This window comes from Leucopleurus acutus, assembly GCF_964270905.1.
Source record: "Leucopleurus acutus genome assembly, chromosome: 9".
NCBI classification, from domain to species: domain Eukaryota; kingdom Metazoa; phylum Chordata; class Mammalia; order Artiodactyla; family Delphinidae; genus Leucopleurus; species Leucopleurus acutus.
In genome coordinates this window covers 103,434,192-103,456,431 of record NC_139144.1, presented here as the reverse complement: position 1 = coordinate 103,456,431, position 22,240 = coordinate 103,434,192, and the positions used below count along the sequence as shown (strand labels likewise).

The window sequence follows — 22,240 nt, the reverse complement described above, 5'->3', positions numbered from 1 at the left end:
GAATATCTAAATTGCCAGTGTCCCTCCTCTTGCACTTTGGGGCCATTATTAAGTAAAATAAGGATCATGTGAGCATAAACACTGTGGTACCGCACCAGTCAAACAGATAACCAAGACGGCTACTAAGTGACTGGTGAGGGGGTAGCACATGTACTGTGTGGATATACGCTGGACAAAGGGATGATGATTCACGTCCCAGGCGGGACAGGGCGGGACAGTGCAAGATTTCATCAGGTTACTCAGAATGGCACGAAATTCAAAACACAAAATTGTGATGAATTGTTTATTTCTGGAATTTTGAACTGTTTACTTCTGGAATTTTTAAAAAATTTTTATGTTATTATTATTATTTTGGCCATGCTGTGAGGCATGTGGGATCTTAGTTCCCCAACCGGGGAACGAACCCGTGCCCCCTGCAGTGGAAGCACGGAGTCTTAACCACTGGACTGCCAGGGAAGTCCCTGGAATTTTCTTTTTTTTTTTCCCCTTATTTATTTATTTATTTGGCTGCGTCAGATCTTAGTTGCCGCATGCAGGATCTTCACTGCGATACGCGGGGTCTTCTAGCTGCGGCATGTGGACTCTTAGTTGCGGCATGCATGTGGGATTTAATTCCCTGACCAGGGATCGAACCCGGGCCCCCTGCATTGGGAACATGGAGTCTTAACCACTGGACCACCAGGGAATTCCCTGGAATTTTCCATTAAATACTTTTGGACCCTGGTTGACCTCAAGTAACTGAAACGTTGGAAGGCAAAACTGCTGATGGGCGGGGGGAACTTCTGTAACTCAAAATGGATCAAAGACTTAAATATAAGAGCTTAAACTGTAAAACTTAAAGAAAACAGGGGAAAAGCTCCATGACATTGGATTTGGCAATGATTTCTTGGGTATGACACCAAAGCACAGGCAACAAAGTATTGATAAAAATATCAACAGATAAATTGGACCACATCAAAATTAAAAACTTCTGTGCACCACAGGACACAATCCACAGAGTGAAAAGGCAACCTACAGGATGGGAAAAAAATACTTGCAATTCATGTATCTGATAAAAGGTTAATATCCAGATTATATAACGAACTCCTACCAACTCAGCAGCAAACAAGCTGGTTAAAAAATAGTCAAAGGGCTTCTTGAAGAGACATTTTTCTAGAAAAGATATACAGATGGCCAACAAGCACAAGAAAAGGTGCTCAACATAATTAATCATTGGGGAAATGCAAATCAAAACCACAGTGAGATACCATCTCATACCTATTAGGATGGTCACCATAAAAAACAAAAACTAAAATGAAACAAAATAATAACAAGTATTGGTGAGGATGAAATTGGCACCCTTGTGTACCACTGGTGGGAATGTAAAATGGTGCAGCTGCTACGGAAAAAGTATGGGGGTTCCTCAAAAGTATTAAAAATAAATGACTATGTGATCCAGCAATTCCACATCTGGGTATATACCCAAAAGAAATGAAAGCAGGGTCGCAGAGATGTTTGTACACCCACTGTATTAGTTTGCTAGGGCTGCCATAACAAAGTATCACAGACTGGGTGGCTTAAACAACAGCAGTTTATTTTCTCACAATTGTAGAGGCTAGAAGTCCAAGGTCAGGGTGTCGGCAGGGTGAGTTTCTTCTGAGAAACTCCTTCTTTGGCTCATAGATGGCCATCTTCTCTCTGTGTCTTCATGTGTCTTCCTTCTGTGTCTGTTTCCTGATCTCCTCTTCTTATAAGGACACTAGTGCTGCTGGATTGAAGTCTTATTAGAGAGCCCATCCGTATGACCTCATTTTAACGTAATTACCTCTTCAAAGACCCCCTCTATCTGGGAACGCAGGGTTGGCATCGCTGTTGGTTTTTTTCCGGCTGTGCTGCGTGGCTTGTGGGATCTTAGTTCCCCAACCAGGGATTGAACCCGTGCCCTCAGCCGTGAAATACGGTCACATTCTGAGGTAACGGGGGTGGGAACTTCAAACCTATGAGTTCTGAGGGGTACGCAGTTCAATCCATAACACCTGTGTTCATAGCAGCATTATTCCCAGTAGCCAAAGGGTGTGGAAGCGCCCTGTGTCCCTTGATGGAGGAACAGATAAACAAAATGTGGTCTATCCATACGATGGAACATTATTCAGCCTTTAAAAGGAAGGAAATTCTGTTACACGCTACAACACGGATGAACCTGAGGACCTTATGCTAAGTGAAATAAGCCCGTCACAGAAAGACAAATACTGTACGATTCCACTTACATGAGGTCCCTAGAGTTGTCACGTTCATAGAGACAGAAAGTAGAATGGGGGCAGGGGGTGCCAGGGGCTGGGGCAGGGGGCTGGGGGGTGGTTGTCAAATGCATATGGAGTTTCAGTTTGCAAAGGGAAGGGCCCTGGAGGTTAGTTGCCCAACAGTGTGAACGTGCTTAACTGCACTGAACTGTACACTTAAAATGGTTAAGATGGTAAATCTTGTGTACATGTATTTTACCACAATAAAAAAGGAAAAAAGAAAAAAACCAAAAGGTTAGGGATGCAGGCAGCTTCTCCCGGTGGAGGACTGCCCAGGTGCGGTTCCTGCCCAGGCATGCAGGTGTCCACCGGGCAAGACACAGGAGGAAAGGGGAGCAGGGTGAGGGTGACGTGATGACTTCACTTTAGACACCATGAGTCTTTGGCGAGCTGCTGCCCCCAAGGCCATCTCTCTGGGCCACGATGTCATCAGGCCTTTCTGACCGCTTTGCCCCAGCGGCCAGCCCTCCCATGCGGCCCTGCCATCTTTCCAGGAGGACACACTTCCTTGGGCCACATTCGCGTCATGAAATGAAGTCCTGAGCGCTGCGGTGGGCTTTGCCCTCCCCCTTTTCTGCTTTTCCTCCCTTGCTCTCTTCCTTCTGCCCTGCGGTCCCAGCCTCTTCTTCCTGCTCCTTCCCCTGGGGGGGACGGGAAGGGAAGCTGGAGGTGGGTCAGGATCTCCGAGGGGGGCCAGCACGTCTCCACCCCTCCTTTCACCTTGTTGGCCCTCCGCGTCCTCCCTGGGGCTTGACATTCGAGGAAGTCTCAGGGAGGGGGTGGTGATACACACGGAGAGCCAGGAGTGGCCCGGGACGAGGCCAGATGGGCACCTGAGGGTCCAGGTCATTGACCACGTGCTCTCTTTCCATCCTAGGACCTGAGTTCCTTTGCCATGCCGCTCCTGGATGGAGACCTGGAGAGTTCAGAAAAGCATCCTTCTCGTAAGGTAAGCCACCTTCCTCACAGCTTCTCACGGCTCACCTGAGGTGCCACTGAGGCAGAACTCCCTCAGCGCGAGCCCAAGGCACATCCACCCGTGCTCTCACCTGTACATCCACCTGTGCTCCCACCTACATGTCCACCTGTGCTCCCACCTGTGCTCTGACCTGCGATCCCACCCGTGCACCTGGCTGCTGCCTCACACCTGCCTCACACCTGCCAGGCTTCACTCCTTTCTCTTCTCTCCTCTTCCCTCTGGGCTCGCCCGCGGCCCCGGGACTCCCCAAAGAGGGCAGAGGTGATGCCAAAGATTGACAGTGAGCTTAGCACCCTGAGCGCCCGAGGAGCTGATTAGCGAAGAGAGGAGGTTGAAAGCATTAGTGAAATCGGGATGTGGAGACCAACTGTCTCCCCCGCAGACGGGAGCCCCTTCTCCCTGCCCGTTCCTCTCCCTTTCGTCCTCTTTCCCCCTTTCCCTTTCCTCTCTTTAACCCACATTCTCCCCTCTCCCGCTGGTCAGTTTTTCCTCCAGAGGAAGCTGGAGCCGTGGAGGGCAGGCAGCCGAGGAGTGCGCATCCCGGGGTGGGTGGGTTGGCCACGGCAAGCAAAGGGAGGTCCAGGTGGCCCGCGGTCAGGGTGAGTGTGCGGCAGACGGCTGGGGCGGCTGCTGGGCCGAGGCTTCGGGAGGGGCTGCCGTGGGCAGTGTCTGAGAGCAGAGACAAGAGCCAGGCTGAATTCTTTGGCCCTGGAGGCTCCACGTCCCTCATCCCACCGGGCTGATGGGAAATGGGAATCTCCATCGTTATTGGGACTTCCTTCCTAGATTGTGCAAAGGTCCTGGGGTCCCATACACCTACACTTGGGTTTTAAATGAAGGAACTGGACTTCAGGATGGTGGAAAGACTTTCCCACAGTCACGGGGCTGCTTAATAACTGAGCCGGCTTCAGTCTGGGTTTCTTGGCGCTCAGCCCAGTGTGCGTTGCACTGCGTCTGGACACCCCGAACTGGGGCCAGTGGCGCAGGCCATGCAGGGACGTGTCCTCGGCCGGACAGGAGGCTTTCTGCCCTTTCTGGATCATCTCTGCATCTTTGTACCCTGTGACTGAGACCCCCGTCTCCTTAGGGGACTGAAAATCCTCAGGGACTGTCAAGCTGAATGTGGACTGGACACCTGGCGGCCTCCTCTCCCATCTAGGTACACTCAGAGTTCAGTGGAGGGGTCACAGCTGAGCTCCCCTTTATGGGTGTTCTGGACTCAAGGATGCCAACCCTGGGACTTCCCTGGCAGTCCAGTGGTTAGGACTCCGCGCTTTCACTGCTGAGGGCACGGATTCGATCCCTGGTCAGGGAACTAAGATCCCACAAGCCACGCAGCACAGCTGAAAAAAAACCAACAACGATGCCAACCCTGTGTTCCCAAGCATCGGTTGGTATGGGAGCTGCCTGGTCTTCCCACCTGTCCCCTCTCCTGGCTCCCCTGTTCCCAGAGGAGGCAGCTCTTTGTTACATAACACATCTCGGTACAAGAGCTTCATGGTCATCTTGACTCTGCACAGCTCTGTGTGCAGCTCCCGGGCCAGTATTGGGAGCTAGGTCAGTGCCATCAGCGTCCCTGGGGTCATTCAACACCACTGTGGTCACTCTGGGTCAGCCAGCATGGCCTGGTCTGGGGCAGTCTGTGGAATGCCCAGATGCCCACAGGTTTTCCTGTCTGTGTCCCTTGATCCTGGGATGGGGAGCCCGGCTCCTTTGTTCATTTTTCCTGGCAGTTTCCCTTCTGTGTGACCCGGGACAAGATATTCTCTGTGAACCTGTCTCCCCATCGGCAAACCCGGGCTCGTGGCGGTGCTCACCTTTCCTTACGAGGATTCAGTGAGCTCGTCGACGGAGCAGACGTAGAGCAGTGACTGGCCCGGGACACATGCTCAGGGACAGTCTGGGAACGCAGGCGTGGCCTCAGGACACCCCCCACTTCGGAGCACCGTGAAGGGGTGCACCCACGACCCGTTTACCTGAGCCGTCGGGAACGTGGCATCTGGCCAGGCCTTAGACGTGGCTCGGGGCCTCTTGTCCACTGCTGGCCGTGTGCACTGTTCCTCCATTCCCTCTGCCGAGAACGCCAGCCCCTTTCCGTCTGGAGCACACAGGGACTCAGAGCGGAGCCGCGCACCATTAGCGCACTGGCCCCAAGGGCACTGGCCGTGTCCTGCATCCCAGGCACAGCCTCCACACCTCCCCAGCCTGAGTCGGGCTCCACAGACCCTCACCTTGGGGTTTTGTCCAACTCGGCCCCCCTTTCCTGGCACCCTTCACCTTTAACCCCTTCGCCCACACCCATTTCCCTCAGGCTCCCAAGGGGTGCCCGGTGCCCAGCTGTCAGTCACCGTCGAGGCCAGCCCCGCGGACCCCTCGCTCACCTTCACCGTGCAACCCTCCTCTTCGCTTTCCTGAATCCTCGGGGCTGAGACCAAGCACCGGGTGGCCTGGCCCTGGCCCCCGCGGCCCTCCCTGCAGTGGCAGACAGAGGTGGGCCTGGAAGCTCTGCTCGCGGAGGCCTGAGAGCCCGCCGTGTAGCTCTGCAGAGCCGGCAGGCACTCGGGAGGCTCTGGGCCCTTCGTTCACGTTCACGCCTCGGGAGGCATGCTCTTACGTTTAGCAAGGTGTCCATTTACTGCAGCTTGCTAAGAGGCACGGGCTCTGTCCCCAATGGCTGCAATCATGCCGATACCCACGCCACCCCTCCCAGCCTACAGGAAGCAGACCCGGGGGCTCAGCGCCACCGCCCCCTCGCCAGGGTCAGGGCGGGAGACACGGGGGACAAGGCCGGGATGGGCCACAGCCACCGCTGTCTGGCCGTGTGGGGAGAGGGCCTGCTTCTGGAGCCCCCTCCTGAAGCCCGATGGCTGAGTGCCTGGCCCTTTTGGCCTGCAATTCTGAGCCCGGAATTGGAGTCAGTCCTAGTCGGAGAATCCTAGGGCTCCCCTTGCCCGCCAGGTACGGTTCAAACCGGCACCCAGGCCCTTCGAGACTGCCATTTGTCTCAACCTGTCCCGGTGACCCGTCCGCGGTGGCCCAAGTGAGTGGCTGTCTGTCTGTCCTCCCGGCTCCAGCTCCTCTCTCCCCCCGACCCTGGGACACGTCTGCCCATCGGCCTGTCCACAGCCCATCGGCTTTCAGCGCCTTCCCTGCTTCAGGGCCCCGTGATGGGCAGTGTCTCCCTCTAAAATCTCTCCCCGTCTGGGCCACTCTCAGGGCAGCCCTGTCTTGCCTGCTGTTCTCCAGAGTCTTGCGGGGACCCCATCCTTGCCCACATCTTGTTCCCTGCGTGCAGTGAGCGTCAGCTTTGCTCAGCAATCCCTCCTCCCTAGGCAGAGCTCACTGTGCAGTGTGGAGGGGATGGGGCAGCAGCGGGGCTGGCCTCCTACCGTGACTCCCTCCCTCTGCCTTCAAGCTTGACCTTGACTCCTCTTCCGTTTCACGTGGCTGTTTCTGCTTTTCTCGGGAGGTGAATGGTGTGAGGGTCAAGGCCGTGGGCCTGAGGTCCCGCCCACCACTTACCAGCTTTGGGGCCTTCCCTCAGCCTCCAGCCAGCGCCCTCTCTGAGCTCCGGGCTCAGCGGCACCCAGAGGGTGATGGTGACAGGCCACTAGAACGTCTGCCCTAAATGACCGTGTTCCCCCCGCCCCCGTGCTGAAGAGCTCTGTGGTTCCCCCTCAAAGGAGGGTCAGGTTCTCACCCCACGTGGAGTCTTTCCGTAAATCAGCCCAGCCTCCCCGACTCTCCACGTCTACCAAGGGTCTCTTTGTAGCGAATTCGTGACAGTGAGGGCTGACCTCCCAGACGTACCTGCTGTGTACCATCATGTACACGTACCTGCTGTGTACACCTGCTGTGTACCTGTGTGGCAGGTGCTTCCCTTGTGTATATCCTGTCATCTTGACGACCCTGCGAGTCGGCCTAGTGTCCCCATTGGATACATGAGAACACTGACACGTAGGTCACTTGTCACTGCTGGAAACTGAGCTGGGATTCAGACTCCTGTATCTTTGTCCCGAACCCTGACACGTACCACCCTGCCGTGGGGTCTTCCTCCACCCCTGGGCCTGCTGGCCCTACGCCCCACCCCCACGTCCACAGGCACACGCCTCCCACCCCTCCAAAAGCTCTGTTTTCATTACTCTTAGGATGTAGAAAAGCCCCAGGAAGCCTGAGTCCCATAGGCCGGTTGGTAGTGGCTGAACCCAATACTCTAGAGGCAGAGAATCTCAATGCTATTCACACCAAATGGTTAGCAAAAGAAAACCCTGAACTTCTCCATAAGGAGGAGAGCCTGAGTTATATGGCTCTGGGGAAGCTCGGCCTCTGCCTCAGATTCCCACTCGGCGAGGGGACTGGCACGGGGCCAGCCTCTGCACCCCTCCCCGCCATGGCCACACTGGTCCTTTAACGCAGGGTGGAGGGTCTCAGGGAGAAGGGGGCGTGCGGTTGAGGGTCCCCACAGGGCATCACTTCCTTTAAGGGACCTCAAGCCCAGCTCGGGGGCTCCCTCTAGTGGTGGAGGAGCTCACAGGGGTCCCGGGTCCAGGCAGGCACCCCAGTGGATAGAGGCACGGAGACTGCCTCTGCCCTGTGCGCAGTGCACCGGTCGTCACCTGCCGTGCGGAGCCCAGGGTCTCAGTGTGCTGCACGACCCCTGCCAGGCCTCATGCTTGCCCCAGAGCCCCGGGGACACGTCGTTTTTTCCTTTTCTGCTGCAGAGCTGGGTGGGCCCTGAGGCCCTTCTGGCTCCTGTGTTGCAGGCTTACCCGCGGGACGGCAGCAGGTCGTGTACAGAGTACAGTTCCTGTGCGTCAGGTCTGCCCGATGCCCCTTCAGACGGCCCTGAGGGGCAGGTATGGCCCCTCATTTCACACAGGAGGAGACGGAGGCTTAGGGAGTCTACGTAACCTCCAGGGTGGCCCAGAGGTGAGCGGGTCAGGCCCAGGCACTCAGGTGGGAGCGCCAACTGCTACACCCGCCAGCAGGACACGTTCAAAAGTCCCTGAGTCTGTGTGCCTTGGCTTAAATATGGAGTCCAGTGAGTTTTGAAACCGTCACTACAATTTCAAGCCGTCGCCGAAGTGAGCCTCAGAGCTTTGCAGCCTTGTTCGCTTTCTTCCCGGCCTCTGCCTGCAACCCCCGTTACTCCAGCCCCGAAGCTGCTTGGAGGTGAAAACCTCATCACTTCCCACGCCAGGGTGCCCTCAGGGTGGAGCCCCGGGCCCACTGTCTTTCAGATCAGAGAGATCAGATCTGTAGTCAGACTTCGAGCAGGACAGGCACGAGGTCTGGAGGAGTGAAGGCCAGGAGACGGGGCCGCAAATAGGACGCAGGGGGCAGGTGCCATGTTTCGAGCCTTCTCGGCTGCATGGCTGTCCTCCCCCACCTCCAGGAGACCCTTCCAGAGAACTGGGTGGAGGCCAGTGGGCTCCTGGATGCTGCGGCCCGGCCTGTGGGTGGGTCGTCCCGGGGTCCGATCCTTCCCCTGGGCCGCCTCTGTCTGGGGAAGAGCGTGGGGCTGTTTCTCGGGCCAGGTGTCGTGGCAGCAGCTGGATGATGGGGGACAGGCTCTGAGTGACCTCACCCGTCCGTCTGTCTGTCTTGTCTGTCTGCAGGTGGACAGCCCCTTCGGCTCAGGCAGCCCCTCCAAAGGCTTCTTCTCCAGAGGCCCCCAGCACCGGCCCTCCAGCCCTGTGTCTGCTCCCGTGAGGCCCAAGACCAGCCCCGGCTCCCCCAAAACCGTGTTCCCGTTCTCCTACCAGGAGTCCCCGCCGCGCTCCCCGCGCCGCATGAGCTTCAGCGGAATCTTCCGTTCCTCGTCCAAAGAATCTTCCCCCAACTCCAACCCGTCTACCTCGCCCGGGGGCATCCGGTTCTTCTCCCGCTCCAGAAAAAGTAAGGCACTGATGACTGTTGTTCAGGTGGGTGCAGGGCTGCCAGGGGGCTGCTCACAGCCACTTGGCCGCAGGGCCACCTGCAGGGACACCAGAGCTGGCCGGGTGGCTATTACTGATGGTACTGAGTGTGTGCGTCTGGTCTGTCCCCCAGGAACAGATTTATCTCCAGCGCAACGTGTTTCCACCTGTCGCTTTATCCCTGCACTAATCCACCCAGTATGGCGTGGCTTGTGGGGTTAATGTAAATACCCCGATACTCGCAGTATGGCTGTGAGGACAGCCACGTGGAACGCTAGCCTCCAGCCTTCTCTGGGAATCAGCAGCGGCCCACGCCTGGGGCCAGACGGCCCAGCGCTTTCTCTGATCTGCCGTGTGCGGCCCCCAGGGCTTACGGCTTGGTGTTTGGGGGATTTGAGTGAACCTGTTTCTAGCACATGCTGACTTTTTCTGTCTCAGGCCCTGGGTAGGTGGGGTTGATTTGCTACAGAAACCGGGGAAGCAGATGTGTGTTTCAGAGAGAGCTCTTTAGGCTCATGAGTGTTTGTGATCTAAGGATAAAACATTCTCCACTGAGCACCGTTGATCGTATCTAGAAATATACCAGGGAAACCATAAAGTAGATGGAGTTTATTTTCACCTTTCCCGTGTCTTAGTGCATCTCCCTCCTCCTTACGACTCTTTCTGAGGACATAGGAAGTTCCTATCAAGAATACAATGATTTGGAAAACAAGCTTGCCCTTGGGCATCGCGCCTCCTTTCTCTCCGGGTTGTATTTGCAGGACCTGTAGGCTGGAGCTATTACTCTATCTGCAAGGCCAGCCCAAGCGCAGTTTCAGTCTCCGTGACTTGTAAGGAAAGTGTGGGGATCTTTCTTCTTTAATTTTTTTCGGTGGTTTGGGGTATCGTTCCTAGCACCCCTAAAGGCATCCCCATGATGACTGAACTCACGTGTAAGTGTACAAATGTCACAGGACAAGGTGGTCCTCACGCAGACAGTACGGGTGACGTGCAGTTAGGAACTTAGATATGAGGCCAGATAGGGAGGTGTGTCCTAGCACTGACATCCCAACACCCTAGAGAGCATCCCCAGTTTCCTGGACAGGGACCCTGCAATTCTCAAATATGCCATCACACACCACCTCTCAGAGGGGAGGGGATGTCAGACCAGACCTTCACCAGGTGTCCTGTTTCCCCACAGGTGGCATTGTGCCTGGGTTGCTTACAACAGAACTAGGTTGTATGAATTTCCTGGGGCAGCCATTACAAAGTACCCCAAACTGGGTGGCTTAAACAACAGAAATTTATTCTCTCAGTTCCAGAGGCCAGAAACCAAAATCAAGACGTCAGCAGGGCCATGGTCCCCCCGAAGAGTCTAGGGGAGAATCTGTTCCAGGCCTTTCTCTCAGCTCCTGGCGTTGCTGGCGGTCCTGGGTGCTCCTTGGCTTGTGGAAGCAGCAGGCCAGTCTCTGCGTCACCGTCGCTGTCACATGGCCCTCTCCCGCCGTGTGTCTGTCTGTGTCTGTGTCTGTGTCTTTGTGCTTCTGCGTCTCCTCTTCTAAGGACAACGGTCATTTTGGATTGAGGGCCACGCTACTTCAGGATGACCTCCTCCTAACTAATTACATCTGCAATGACCCTATTTCCAAATAAGTTCGCTTTCTGTGGTTCCTGGAAGGACATGAATTTTGAGGGGGGACACAGGTTACATTGAAAGCCAAGATCTGCAATTCATGCCCCTGGCTGGGGAGGCGCAGGACTTGTGGGTGTAGGGTGGTCATTCTGTTAAGACCAGGGTCATCTCTTGGTGGTTTTTTGGCTGTGCTGCACGGCATGTGGGATCTTAGTTCCCTGACCAGGGATGGAACCCATGTCCCCTGCAGTGGAAGCACAGAGTCTTAACCACGGGGCCAGCAGGGAAGTCCCAGGACCAGGGTCATTCCTGAAGGCAGAAAGGGGCAGCCAAGATATGGGGTCTGGGAGGTCTGGGGGAGCCAGCAGGTGGGATGCTGGGTCCTGAAGATGGGCCAGATGTTCAGCTTCCCGGGAAGCAGGAGTCCGTGCTGCCCTTTCTGGTCAGTGTTTTTAAAGGCCATTCAGTGTGCTAGAAAGCACCCAGCTGCAGAGGTGTGTCTTGTTAGGTGCTGTGCAGCAAGTGTAGCTAGTTAAGGCTTCTCTGCTGTCTGGCTGGGTAGCCGTAGGCGGGGCTCAAGAAGACCAGCGGAGTGACTGGGCTTCTTGTAAAGATGCGTTGATTAGGTCAGGGCGGGGGCTCGGCTTCTTCAGAGAAGCTGTCTGGGAGCGGGTGTCCTGGACCCAGGACAGTAGCCCGTGCTGTTGCCCTTGAATCACCGAGCCCAGGTCCTTGACCTTCCCCGAGGATATGGGAAACCAACCCTGCCCAGCCCGCTGATGAAGCAGGAAGGTCTGAGTCTGTGTCCAGGCGGTGTGTGTGCTCTACTCCACGGGGTTCTCCCCTCAGGTCCTAGCCGCCACCTGATTTTTTCACTGGGCTTGCTGTGAGGCTTGCGTGGAGGGCATACAATCTATCTGCTTTTCCTGCCTGCATCTACGCCCGGGTCAACGTGTCCAGACTACATATTGCTCCCACTGCCCCAGAACTGATTTCACAAGATCGAGCTTGAGAGTAACGTCAGCGGCCTGTACGGAGGGTCTGGGTAAGCAGCTGCCTGTGAAACCCGCTGTGTCCGTTGGAAAGACGTCGTGAAGACGCCATTTGTCACACGAGCCCCCTGGGAGAAATTTCCTGTCTCGGTACCAAGAATAGCTATACTTCTGAGCAACTTGATTGTTTTTGTCTATGATAGACACCGATCACGTAACGACCCAATTTTCCCTGTCTGCATTGCCTGCTGGAAATCTTAGAACCAAATGTGTATGAGGGGCATTAAGGGATACGTTTCTAGCCTGGTTCCTGAATCCATTTTTGGTCCCCATCCTTTTACTTCCCCCCCCTTTTTTTTTAAAACAAGGAAGACAATTTATTGGAAGGATTTGGGTGTATTTACAGAATTCAAAGAAGAGCTGAACGCTCAGGACTCAGGAAGGGAAGGAGCCAGGCTGGTTCTGGGGGGCTTGGCTGCAAGAATTCATGGACATCCAGAGAATTCCTGGTGTTCGTGTCTCTCCAGTTACCTTTCCAGCCTCCTCATTGTAGGATCTCTGATTAGCCCAGTTGGGATCTCTGAACCAGTCGGTTACTGGGGGGCTGGGAGGCAGGATCACGCGGCAAAAGCAAAGTAACCAAGAACCCACCCGGGAAGCGAGCAGAAGTTCCTGGAGAAGAGGCGCAGTTGGCAGCTCTGCAGGCGCCCGTAACACCCTCCTCGTCCACCGCCCAGCGCGTGTGCACACACAGCCTCCCACTTTTACGAAGATTCCCTCGTTGAACTCGGTCCAGTCACCCTACACACAGGGGTTAGAGGCCTTGCTACTTCCCCAGCATCATGTCCAGGCGTCACCACGAAGGATGTCAGCGTGACGGATGGAGTCCTCCATCTTCAAGTAATGAAATTCCCATGTCTCCTCCAGTGCTGTCTGCACCGTGTCCTTCTGTCCGGTGACTTTCAGCCTACATGATGACACAGAATCTATGTCAGTCCTATCATCAGTTCCGCCTGCAGCCAACCCCTCGGGTGACACTCAAGCTTGGTAAACACTGCCTTCTAGTATTAGGGGAGAGAAAGAGGGAAGACAGAAATTCTGAGCACAGTCATTTTCAAAGGGAAATAAAGGAAGAGGAGATGATTCAGTCTTCAGACACTTCAAGAACAAGAGAGGTAATACGGATGGAGGCTACAGTTCCAGATGCTATGTCTGGTCCCAGGACCAGCGAGTACCCCGGCTGGCTGGGGCTCTTTGCCCAGGGAGGAAAACCAGCCCTTCGTTCTAGAAGGACCCTCCTACCTCTTGGAGGGGCTGCTTGTATGGAGTGGCTGTAGCCTTCCTCTGGTCTCTGGGCCCAGTGGCGTGTTGATTCAAGACACGTCTTGGGGACGCTGGGGTGTTCGTCACACTCCTCCCAGGCCCGCTGTTAGTAGCAAACCTAATTCCCTTCGGGGATCAGGGTCGGCCACCCCAATCAAAGCAATAACCTTCTATACAGCCTCCTCGTCTAACACAGTGGTCGGCATACTCCAGCCTGGGACAAAATCCAGCCTGAATCCTTTATTAATTTGTGTCCATGAATCACTGAGACACACCCTTGTTTCTTTCCCCTGCGGCTGTTTTCACACGTAGCAGCAGACTTGAGCTGTTGAGCTATCCGAGACCACGTGACCCACAAAGCAGAACATGTTTACGCCTTGTCTAGTTCCCAAGAAGTCTTACGTGACCATGTGGCAGTAGAAGCTTCCAGAAAACAGCAAATCTTATCTCCACAAGATTTTTTACAACTTGATTGAGGATGACTTTGCCTTTGTAGATGAGGAAAGGGAAGTGCACGTCAGTGTGTTCTTGAACTGCAAATAATAAGATGAAAGTCTTTTTAAAAGCAAAAACAATCTTGCGTAGTCAGCAAGGCAGGACCTCAAGAAGGACTGAAGTTCACGTTAGTAAGCTTTGCTCCCTAATCATTGATAATAATCAGTGTCTGCTATGCACGTTCGAAGGGCATCGAATGCGAGCATTGTTTTTCTCTGCCGTATGCATGTTCCTTTATTTTACTTACGTGCTTGTAATACTCTATGAATACATCATGTACATCATAAAACACCCCAAAAAATTAATTTAAAGGAAGAGATCAAAATAAAGAGAAATTAAAGTTGCCACACTTTTCTTTCCACATCCAGTGGGCCCTTTTGCACACACTCTGGGTTGCTAACTAATCTGTATCCCAGGTTACTTTGGAGACCAATCTCTAGGTGTCCGCACGCAGGGTCCACTTCCTGGGCGAGCGGACAGGAGAAGCAAGATTCTCAAAATTGAGAACTGTAGCAAGTTTACTTTTTTTGCTTTCTCCGTCTTCTGTTGGCCAATACCTAAAAGCATTTCCACGTCAGACAATTCCTTTTAACGCAACATACAGCAAACACACAGAATCGAGGACAGGACCTGTAACAGCACAAAACTCATATACGCCCTCAGACTCTCATGGGACCAAACTGAAAAGGCTCCACGGGTGGAATTGGTCCTAAGCAGGGCGCAAAAGAAGGGAACGGCAAAGAACGGCAGAGAGAGGACAGAAGTTCCAGATGGGCCAAAAGACCACAGGCTGCAGGGAAGAGCATGCGGGGAGACAGAAAGAAGCTTTCCTGGGCTGAAGTAGAGAGACTGGGCTCTGAGAGCGCAGCAGGGACGAGGAGGCCAGTTGATGGTGGGGGGATGGTATGAGGACAACCTACGTCACCATTTAAAAAGAAACAAAACTTTAGGTTGACCACAGAGACGGCCGACAACCATTACAGGTCTCTGTAAAGGGAGAACGGACCAAAATGAAGCTGGGAGAATATTATTAGGGCTGCTTGTGTAGACAGTGAGAAAGGCCTGTGAGGAAATGCGGCCACCATCCTAGTCCAAGGTGGCTTGGGACGCAGACCAGAGACCAGGACCACTGGAACGGTTGGCAGAAACAGAGAGGGATGGAAAAGGAATTAATGGGGGCGTACGAAGGGTAGGCAAAAAAGCAGGAAATGAAGAGAGAGAAGGACAGAGCCCCAAACCTTGTGCATTCTTGCCACCCGTGGGCTTGTCCAGTGATAGAGGTCATTGATACCGGTAACTCAAGACAAACTGCTCCTTGCCCAGGGCTCGCCGAAGCCTCTTCTTCGGGGCGTTTCTCGGCTTGGGGCTGCTGTGCACCAAGATGCCGGCGTGCAGACAGATGCCGGCGTAGGTCACCGCTTCCCAGGCCCAGTGCCGGTGCTTCCGGAGGGTTGGGATGTTCACAAGGACAATTCTCAGGCACAGGAAATAGGATGAAAAAGAAGGCAAGTGACTTCCGGGCCACGGTGTGAGCCCAGGTGCTGGGATCACCCGGGCCGGGTCTGTGGTCCCTCATCTGCCCCAAGTGCCGGTGCAGCGAGAACACGAGCGAGAGGATGGACACCAGGAGCAGGAGGAATGGAACTGACCTCATGATAATTGCGTGAGGTAGAAAAAAAGCGCAAAGAGACGGTCTGTATTCTACCAGCCAGGGTGTCGTTGCCATGGGAACCCTGGGTGGCAACCATCTGCACAAGAATTGACTTCCCGGTGGCTGCTGATGATGTCAGACCAGACAGGATCAGGGAGCCCAGCAGCAGCCTGGGCACTGACCGAGAAATCCTGCACTTCAGCCAGAAGAAGATGGGGTGAGGGAAGGATGCTATCTTCACACGGTAGAAGACAGCAAGCCAGCTGGTCGGCCAGAAAGTGAGAGTGTTGATGAAGCTCCAGGAGATGCTGAAATAAAATTTGGAAGCAAAACCAAAGGAAGCCAGGAGGTTGTGCTGGAGGGCCGTCCCTTGCAGACAGAACCGGGAGACGGCCAGGCGGGCCACAATCACGTCGCCTGCGCACGGCGTCCGGCAGCGTCCCACTCCGGCTCAGCACGATGACCGTGAGGCCGTTCTGCAGCCCGGCAGCCACCGACTCCAGGAGAAAGGTGACCGTGCAGGTCCACGTGGGTGAGGGGGACGCTTTCTCCAGGGAGACTTCTACTCCGGGTGCCGGGACGCACCCACGGGGAAGCACAGCCTCTCTGGATGAGCCGCTCTGTTGAGACTACAGGCCCAGAGGCTCTCCTTGGATTCATGCAAAAGCGCAGCTACCAGCAAACACCACCATCCCACCACCTCCCCACTCCCACCCCTGCCGGCCCTCCAGGATTTGGAAGGAGGATCCGTGTCAGTTCTCTGGGCGCGCAGATCCCTCCCAGCTCAGTGATACCCTGTCTCTGTCTGCACAGCCTGTACTTGCCTGCTCTCTATCAGAGCCAGATGTAGGGAAATGGTAACAGAAGAGAGGCTCCAGGGGTGATTGAAAACACCCGTATTTTGCCCTTCCTTTCCCACCGTACTATCGCTTTCCTAACTTTTCCTTAAGAGATGCCCTTCACCTCGTTTCCCTCCTGTAACCACAAACCTTCCCTGGCCCCTCATGTCCCGGCTTAATAGTTTATTCCGTTTCCTGTGCGACCCACCTGCCGAGTGGGTGGAGTGGAAGTCAGTTGTGTGCATAAGTCTTGGAAGCACTAAGCAAAGGCCCCCTGTTACCTCCAGTGGCTGTTCCTGCCGCCTAAACTGGCGAGCTCCGTACCGGAGTTCCAGGAGTCTGCACTTAAAACATGAGTTTCCCTGATGTGTTAACATCGATGGTTATTTTAATCTGCATAAGAACTCCATGACGTCAGATTTTGACCATTTTCATCAAAGCAGAAACTGAGGCCCAGAGGGGCTGAGTCACTGAGCAAAGGCCGCACTGCTAAGTGGCAGAACCAGGATTTGAACCCACGTGGTGTCCGCTTTTACCTACAGTGCCCTACTGTGCAAGGCTTCCTCCAGCTCCGAATACAAGGCATTGCCCATCCTTGCAGGCCGGATAAATGCAGCCAAGCTCAGGAGAAAAACCAAAGGCACGAAAGCTCCTTCCCCAGCCAAAGTCGGGGGCTCCGCCAGCAGAGGTTTCCCCCCCGACCTTCACACGAGAGGGCGCCCGCACCTCACACCCGATTCCTGCTGCGTGCAGCCCTCCAGCTGCTCCTAGTTTTCATGGACACCCGCCCACCACCAGGCCTCATCCTTTCCCCCCCGAGAAGGTTAGCATCAGACCCCATGTGGCTCCCGACAGGCCTGTCTGATTCCCCCTTCCATCCTCCCGCCCAGGCCCCTGCAAGCCCTGTACCTGGACAGACAAGCACTTGTCCTGCTTCGTGCTTCCAGGGAGTCCGTGCTTTCCCAGTGCCTTCTAGCAGCCACGGACACAGGCGGGAGGGCCTCCCCTGAGCTCAGGGTCCCCGGGACCTTCCTCCCGGCCTCCGCGGGCGCAGGGCCTGCCATCTCCTGGAATACACTCAGCACAGGAATGCCTGGGAGCGCTCAGATCATCCTCCAGCCGCAGCCACGGGAGCCACGGGGTGGCCACGGGTGTGGGCCCAGCCAGGTGGATGGTTTCAGGGGGTCTGTACACGTGAGACCCTCCTCCCCAGGTCGCGTGCCCCATGGCGGAGGGGCGGCCTGTCAGGGTGTCAGTTCTGCCTGCTGTTACCCTAGAGCGTCCAGGTGTGTCCTGTATCTCCTTGTAAAGCACCTTACTTCCTCTGTGGAATGAGGCAGCCTGTGAATTTCAAGAACATAACTTGGACTTCCCTGAATCTGCTTCTGGAACTGGGCAAGGTTCACAGGGTCTGTGTACAGCCTTGCTCGACAGGGAACTGAGAACACGTCAGTTCTCTCACCCGACGAACCCTTCAAGGTTAGTCATTTTATCCCAGATTTCAGCTTCCCGGACATTTGTAGAATTTCCGTCTTCTTCCGGGGTGGGGCGGGGGGGGTCAAGGTTTTCTCTTCCAGGCTGCTGTTCAGACTTTCGGGAGGACAGAGAGGTACACATCTTGTTCAAAGGGAGATGTTTCTCTCGGGAGTGTTTACGTTACCCTCGGAAGCGAAGACCTTGTTTTGGCTTAGTCCCGAAGAAGCTTTTCTAGCTGTGCAGCGGAGTATCAGAGAGCCTGGTGACTCGGGCTCCGAGGACGCACGAGCCTGCAGGTGCACGGGGTGCGGCTTCCTTCCGGGAAGAGCGCTGGAAGCGCGACTGCAGGTGCATGGGGTGCGGCTTCCTTCCGGGAAGAGCGCTGGAAGCGTGACTGCAGGTACATGGGGTGCGGCTTCCTTCCGGGAGGAGCGCTGGAAGCGTGACAAGGCGGTCAGGCGGTGATTCGTGCAGTGGGGCTGGGGTACGGCTGATGCGAAAGACGACCAGGCCTGACCCCCCTAATCTGGGCCCCTCGAGCATGGCAAGACGGGGAGGAAGCTCATCTCTGCAAACTCTGGACCATTTATTCTTCCTTCCGTGATGAGGAACACTAATGTCTCCTAGTTTTGAAAGTCTTCTTTGAGAATTGCCTTCACAGCTATATCTAGTCTCTAATATTCTTGGTGATGGGCAGGTTTGGTCTTTGGAAGTCAGATTTTCTCTTTGTAAAGAGATCTCTTTGGGCCAGTCATGTTTGGGGTCAGAAGTTGAGGATGAAGCCGCGTTGGTAGAAATGCACAACCGTGAGTCTGGGCGGAGATGTGGCACAGACTTAACCACGGTGCCCAAGGCCGATTGGGGCTCCACCTTCAGCTCAGCTCACCGTTTGGGCCGCAGCAGCTCACTCACCTCCCTCTGCCCTCGGTACGAAGCCGTGTCCTTCCGACGGGACCTCGCCAACCACACGGTGAGGTTTGGAGACAGTGAGTGGTTTTTCTGCTTCGACTCCTAGTGTAGTGTGGAGGGTGAAACACTTTAACAGAGAATATGTTTTCAACTTAGATCCTCTTCCTCCTTTTCTCCCTCTGCGGTCCAGTGGTTAGAGTCAGGCCACGGAGGACTGCAGGACACCCTGCCCATCCCAGTGTGGCTCCGCAGGGTTGACCCCTGACTTGCGGAACACACTGAGGCGTCAGTGCCCACGCAGGTCTGTCCCTTCTCCTCCGTGGCTGTCTAACCTGATGATACTCAAAATAAGGCCCATCACCAGACCCCTGGGGACAGAGGGAGGTCCCGGCTTCAGCACTAGAGGCACCTTGTCCTGTGGGTTACCTTTCAGGGTAACCGTTTTGCTGGACGTCTCAGGAGGGGCAGGAGGTCTCTGGCCATGGCTCTCACCCACCCAATGCAGGAGCTTTTCCATCTCTCTAACAGGCCCGGCCGCCCTGGGGCACCACTGGCCAAACGCTAGCTATTCTAAGCCAGTCCACCGGCTCTCTGGTCAGCCTGAGGTTCTCAGGGAAATCCTGGGCCCTCTCCTTCCCCTGTGACTGTTTCATCTCAGAGTCTGTGTCCAGCAGAGGCTCGGCTGCGCTCCTGGTCCTGGGATGCTACAGGTGGGGGTTAGAGAGCATCTGGGCTGCAGCTGCTCCGACACTGCCCTCAGACAACCCGCAGAGACCTGGCTTAGAAGAGAATCAAATGCAAACCACCCAAAGGGTGAAAATTCCTGACACTGGGAGGAGGAGACGGTTTTCTGGAAAGTGTGTTTCGTGTGGGCCTCACTTCCCCCCTCCCAGTGTCCCACCCACCATCACTTCCTCCAGAAGGTCTGCTGTTGACGAGAGCTTTCCTGCAGGCTCCTTCCCACCCCCAGAAAAAGGAGATGGATTTTGACACATGCTGTTGTTTGCATGAGTGATATTCGAGAACAAAGCCTTCCGGGGTTCAACCCGCCGCTTCCCCACCCTCCGCTGAGCTTGTATGAGAGGTGATGACAGAATCTCTCTTCTTTCCAGAAGATGTTGGTGTAGGCTGGGTGCTCCGTTTGGGTTTGCCGTCGTACTGCTACTCACGTGGCGTCACAGAAGGAGATGAAGTTGAGTGTGAAATTGCCGTTCAGTACCGTTCCTGCAGGTGCATTGGCTGCCCGTAGGCTCTGCACGCATCAGACACTCAGACCATTATGGAAAGAATCGTCCTCCAATGTTAGGAAGGCACCTGATCCCAGCCCACAAGGTCGTAGTCAGCTTCAAGTTAGCGGGTCAGGAATGCAGGGGTCATGTAGGAATTCAAGGCAAGTTATCAGGCCAGGGCTTGTTGGGGGAACTAAGCAAGACAAAGAACTGATTTCAGACAACGTTAGGTGGATTTTAAAGACACACAAGTTTCATTTAATCCTTCTAATAACTGTTATGGGTTTAATTGTGTCCCCTCAACAAAGATATGTTGAAGTCCTACCCCCCAGCATCTCTGATTGTGACCTTATCTGAAAATGAACTCATCGATGGTGTCATTAGTTAAGATAAAGTCACCCTAGAGTAGGGTGGGCGCCTAACCCATTATGACTGGTGCTTTATGAGAAGATGGTGATGGGAACACAGACACGCAGGGAGAGCATCACGTGACGACAGAGGTAGAGACCGGAGTGATGGGTCCACGACCCAAGGGTTGCCAGCAACCACCAGAAGCAGGAAGAGGCAAGGAAGGGGCACGGCCCTGCTAACACCTCGATTTCAGACCGTGAGGGAACCCATTTCTGATGTACCTGGTTTGTGGTGCCCTGGTACAGGCAGCAGGAAACCGGTACAGGGACCTTCCATGGGAAAGTGATGCCGTTTAACAGATGGGAGGCTGAGATCCGTGGAGCAAGCTTGGCCTGTGGTCTGTCCTCCATCGCAAGAGTACGGTCAGTGAGGGAGGGTGCCGTGTGGCTCAGATGCCCCCCACTCTTCCCAGATGGGGAGAGAAGGCCGGCTGTGAGGCCGTCCAGCTGCTGCCAGTTCCTCGACATCTGACCTCGAAATCACTGGTGATTTTCGAGAGAGCAGGTCGGGTAGCCGGGAAGGGAAAGAAGCCGTGTTAGGGGCTGAGGCCTGAGTGGGAGGCCGGGAGTCAGAGAGACTGGCCTTCTTTCACAGCGTTTGGGCAGCAGGGAAGGAAGCAAGAAGCGTGTGGCGGGACCTCCGAGCTCATCCACAGCCTGGGCTCCCTGCCTCTCCCTGCCCCTCCCTGAGGCTGCTCTGGGACCACGTGATGCGGTTCCCACCAAAGGCAGTGAGAGTTCAGGGCTCCTGCCTAAGACGGGTCCGGGCAGATCAGAGGTCTTTCGTCGGCAGCTGAGGGCTGGAGGCAAGAGGCAGAGAAAGCCGAGGTGGTGCGGGTGCAGGAGGTGTGCAGGCGGATCTGGGGCCTCGTAGGGAAGGCGGCCGGGCCTGCTGCCTTCCGCGTGGGCGCTGTGCCACGAGCACAGTCCCTGTTGAGGTCACACCACGGAGGACCCAAGGCTCATTCCTCACTGTGGCAGAAGTGGGCCCATCCCGGCAGAGGCGGGTGGACAGAGCTAAATGGAAGCTAAGGCGTTGCCTTGTTTGCTTCAAGGTAGGAGAGACCTGGGCGCGTTTATAGGTGGAGCAGAGATGATGCGCGGGCAGGTGTGACGGGGCAGGGGCATGAGCTGGTGTCCACCTCTGTGATGGCTTCTGTTCTCCACGTTACTGCTGGGGTTTTGCTCCGGGGGGACACGTCCCATCTGTCCTCATGGCCCCAACGAGGCCATCTGAACCCCCCAGAACAGCCATCCCCCGAGTCAGCCCTCCGGCCTCTCTGGAGGGCTCGGGGACTCGTATGCATCTCAGTCTCCTGTGTGCCGTAAAGCCCAGGTGTCGTGCCTTCCCTGCGGCTCCCACAAGTTCCCGGAGGCTCGAAGGTGGGGCTCAGGTCCGCTCTGCAAGCCCAGAGCCGGCGTTGGCCTCCGGCCTCCCCGCAAGGCAGCTGTTTGTCCCCGGGCAGGGAGAGACTTGCTCTACGTCCCAGAGCTCAGTAGCGAATGGACACGTGGGAGCTGCTCTGCCCCGAACGCAGTGGGTGCTCAGCAAAGCTGGACTCACCCCTTTCCCGAGGACGCCCTGGAGTTTGCTCCTGAGAAGAGCTGACCTGCCCTCTGACCTCCCTGAGTTAGCTCTCAGTGGTGGCTCCTGTGCGGGGCCCTGGGGAGCCACCAGCACCATCTTTCTGCGCCTGGCTGGTCCCTACGCATAGGTGTGTGTTTTAGAGCGCGGCGCTCCGCTGTGTCAGTGCTGTCAGGTGTCTGAGCCCTGCATCCTCTGGGCCCATCCTTAGGAGTGTCTCCTGCCGGGTACAAAGGTCGTCTTCAGCTCAGGAGAGGCAGGCGGGTGGCCGGGTGGCCGTGCCGCCCTCGGCTGCCGTGTGCAGCGACCTCCGTTTTTCTCTTCTGCCCCCAAACCCCGTCCCTTGGCTTTCCTTCCCCAAGTTCATTACACGGATCTGTGTGCACAGTCTGTCCCTCACCAGGAGGCTCTGACGGCTGCCCGGCAGCCACTCGCCCTCTTTCTTCATGACAGAACCTGGCTTCACCCAGGGCCCAGCCCCTGGGCACGAGTTACAGATGACCTAACGCCCCTTCCCCATTTGGGGACATGCCTGGCTTCCAC

The 22,240-nt window shown here is 55.6% G+C and overlaps 2 protein-coding genes across 3 annotated transcripts in view; one reads left to right on the top strand and one right to left on the bottom strand.

Moving 5' to 3' along the window:
• The window catches only part of PRKAG2 (protein kinase AMP-activated non-catalytic subunit gamma 2), a 276,646-nt gene that overhangs the window by 75,153 nt on the left and 179,253 nt on the right, over positions 1 to 22,240 (top strand). For both annotated transcript variants that reach the window (XM_082846715.1, XM_082846714.1), the window contains exons 2-3: positions 3,157 to 3,228; positions 8,877 to 9,156. In XM_082846715.1, coding sequence (XP_082702841.1) covers positions 3,157 to 3,228; positions 8,877 to 9,156 — 352 coding nt within the window. The remainder of the gene's footprint in view (positions 1 to 3,156; positions 3,229 to 8,876; positions 9,157 to 22,240) is intronic.
• On the bottom strand, positions 12,805 to 16,681 carry LOC309966284 (taste receptor type 2 member 134-like; the record flags this gene model as incomplete). The annotated part of the gene is given in 4 exon segments (XM_082846242.1): positions 12,805 to 15,090; positions 15,092 to 15,285; positions 15,287 to 15,699; positions 16,639 to 16,681. Coding segments are annotated over 4 exon segments (861 nt in total). The 3' UTR covers positions 12,805 to 14,879.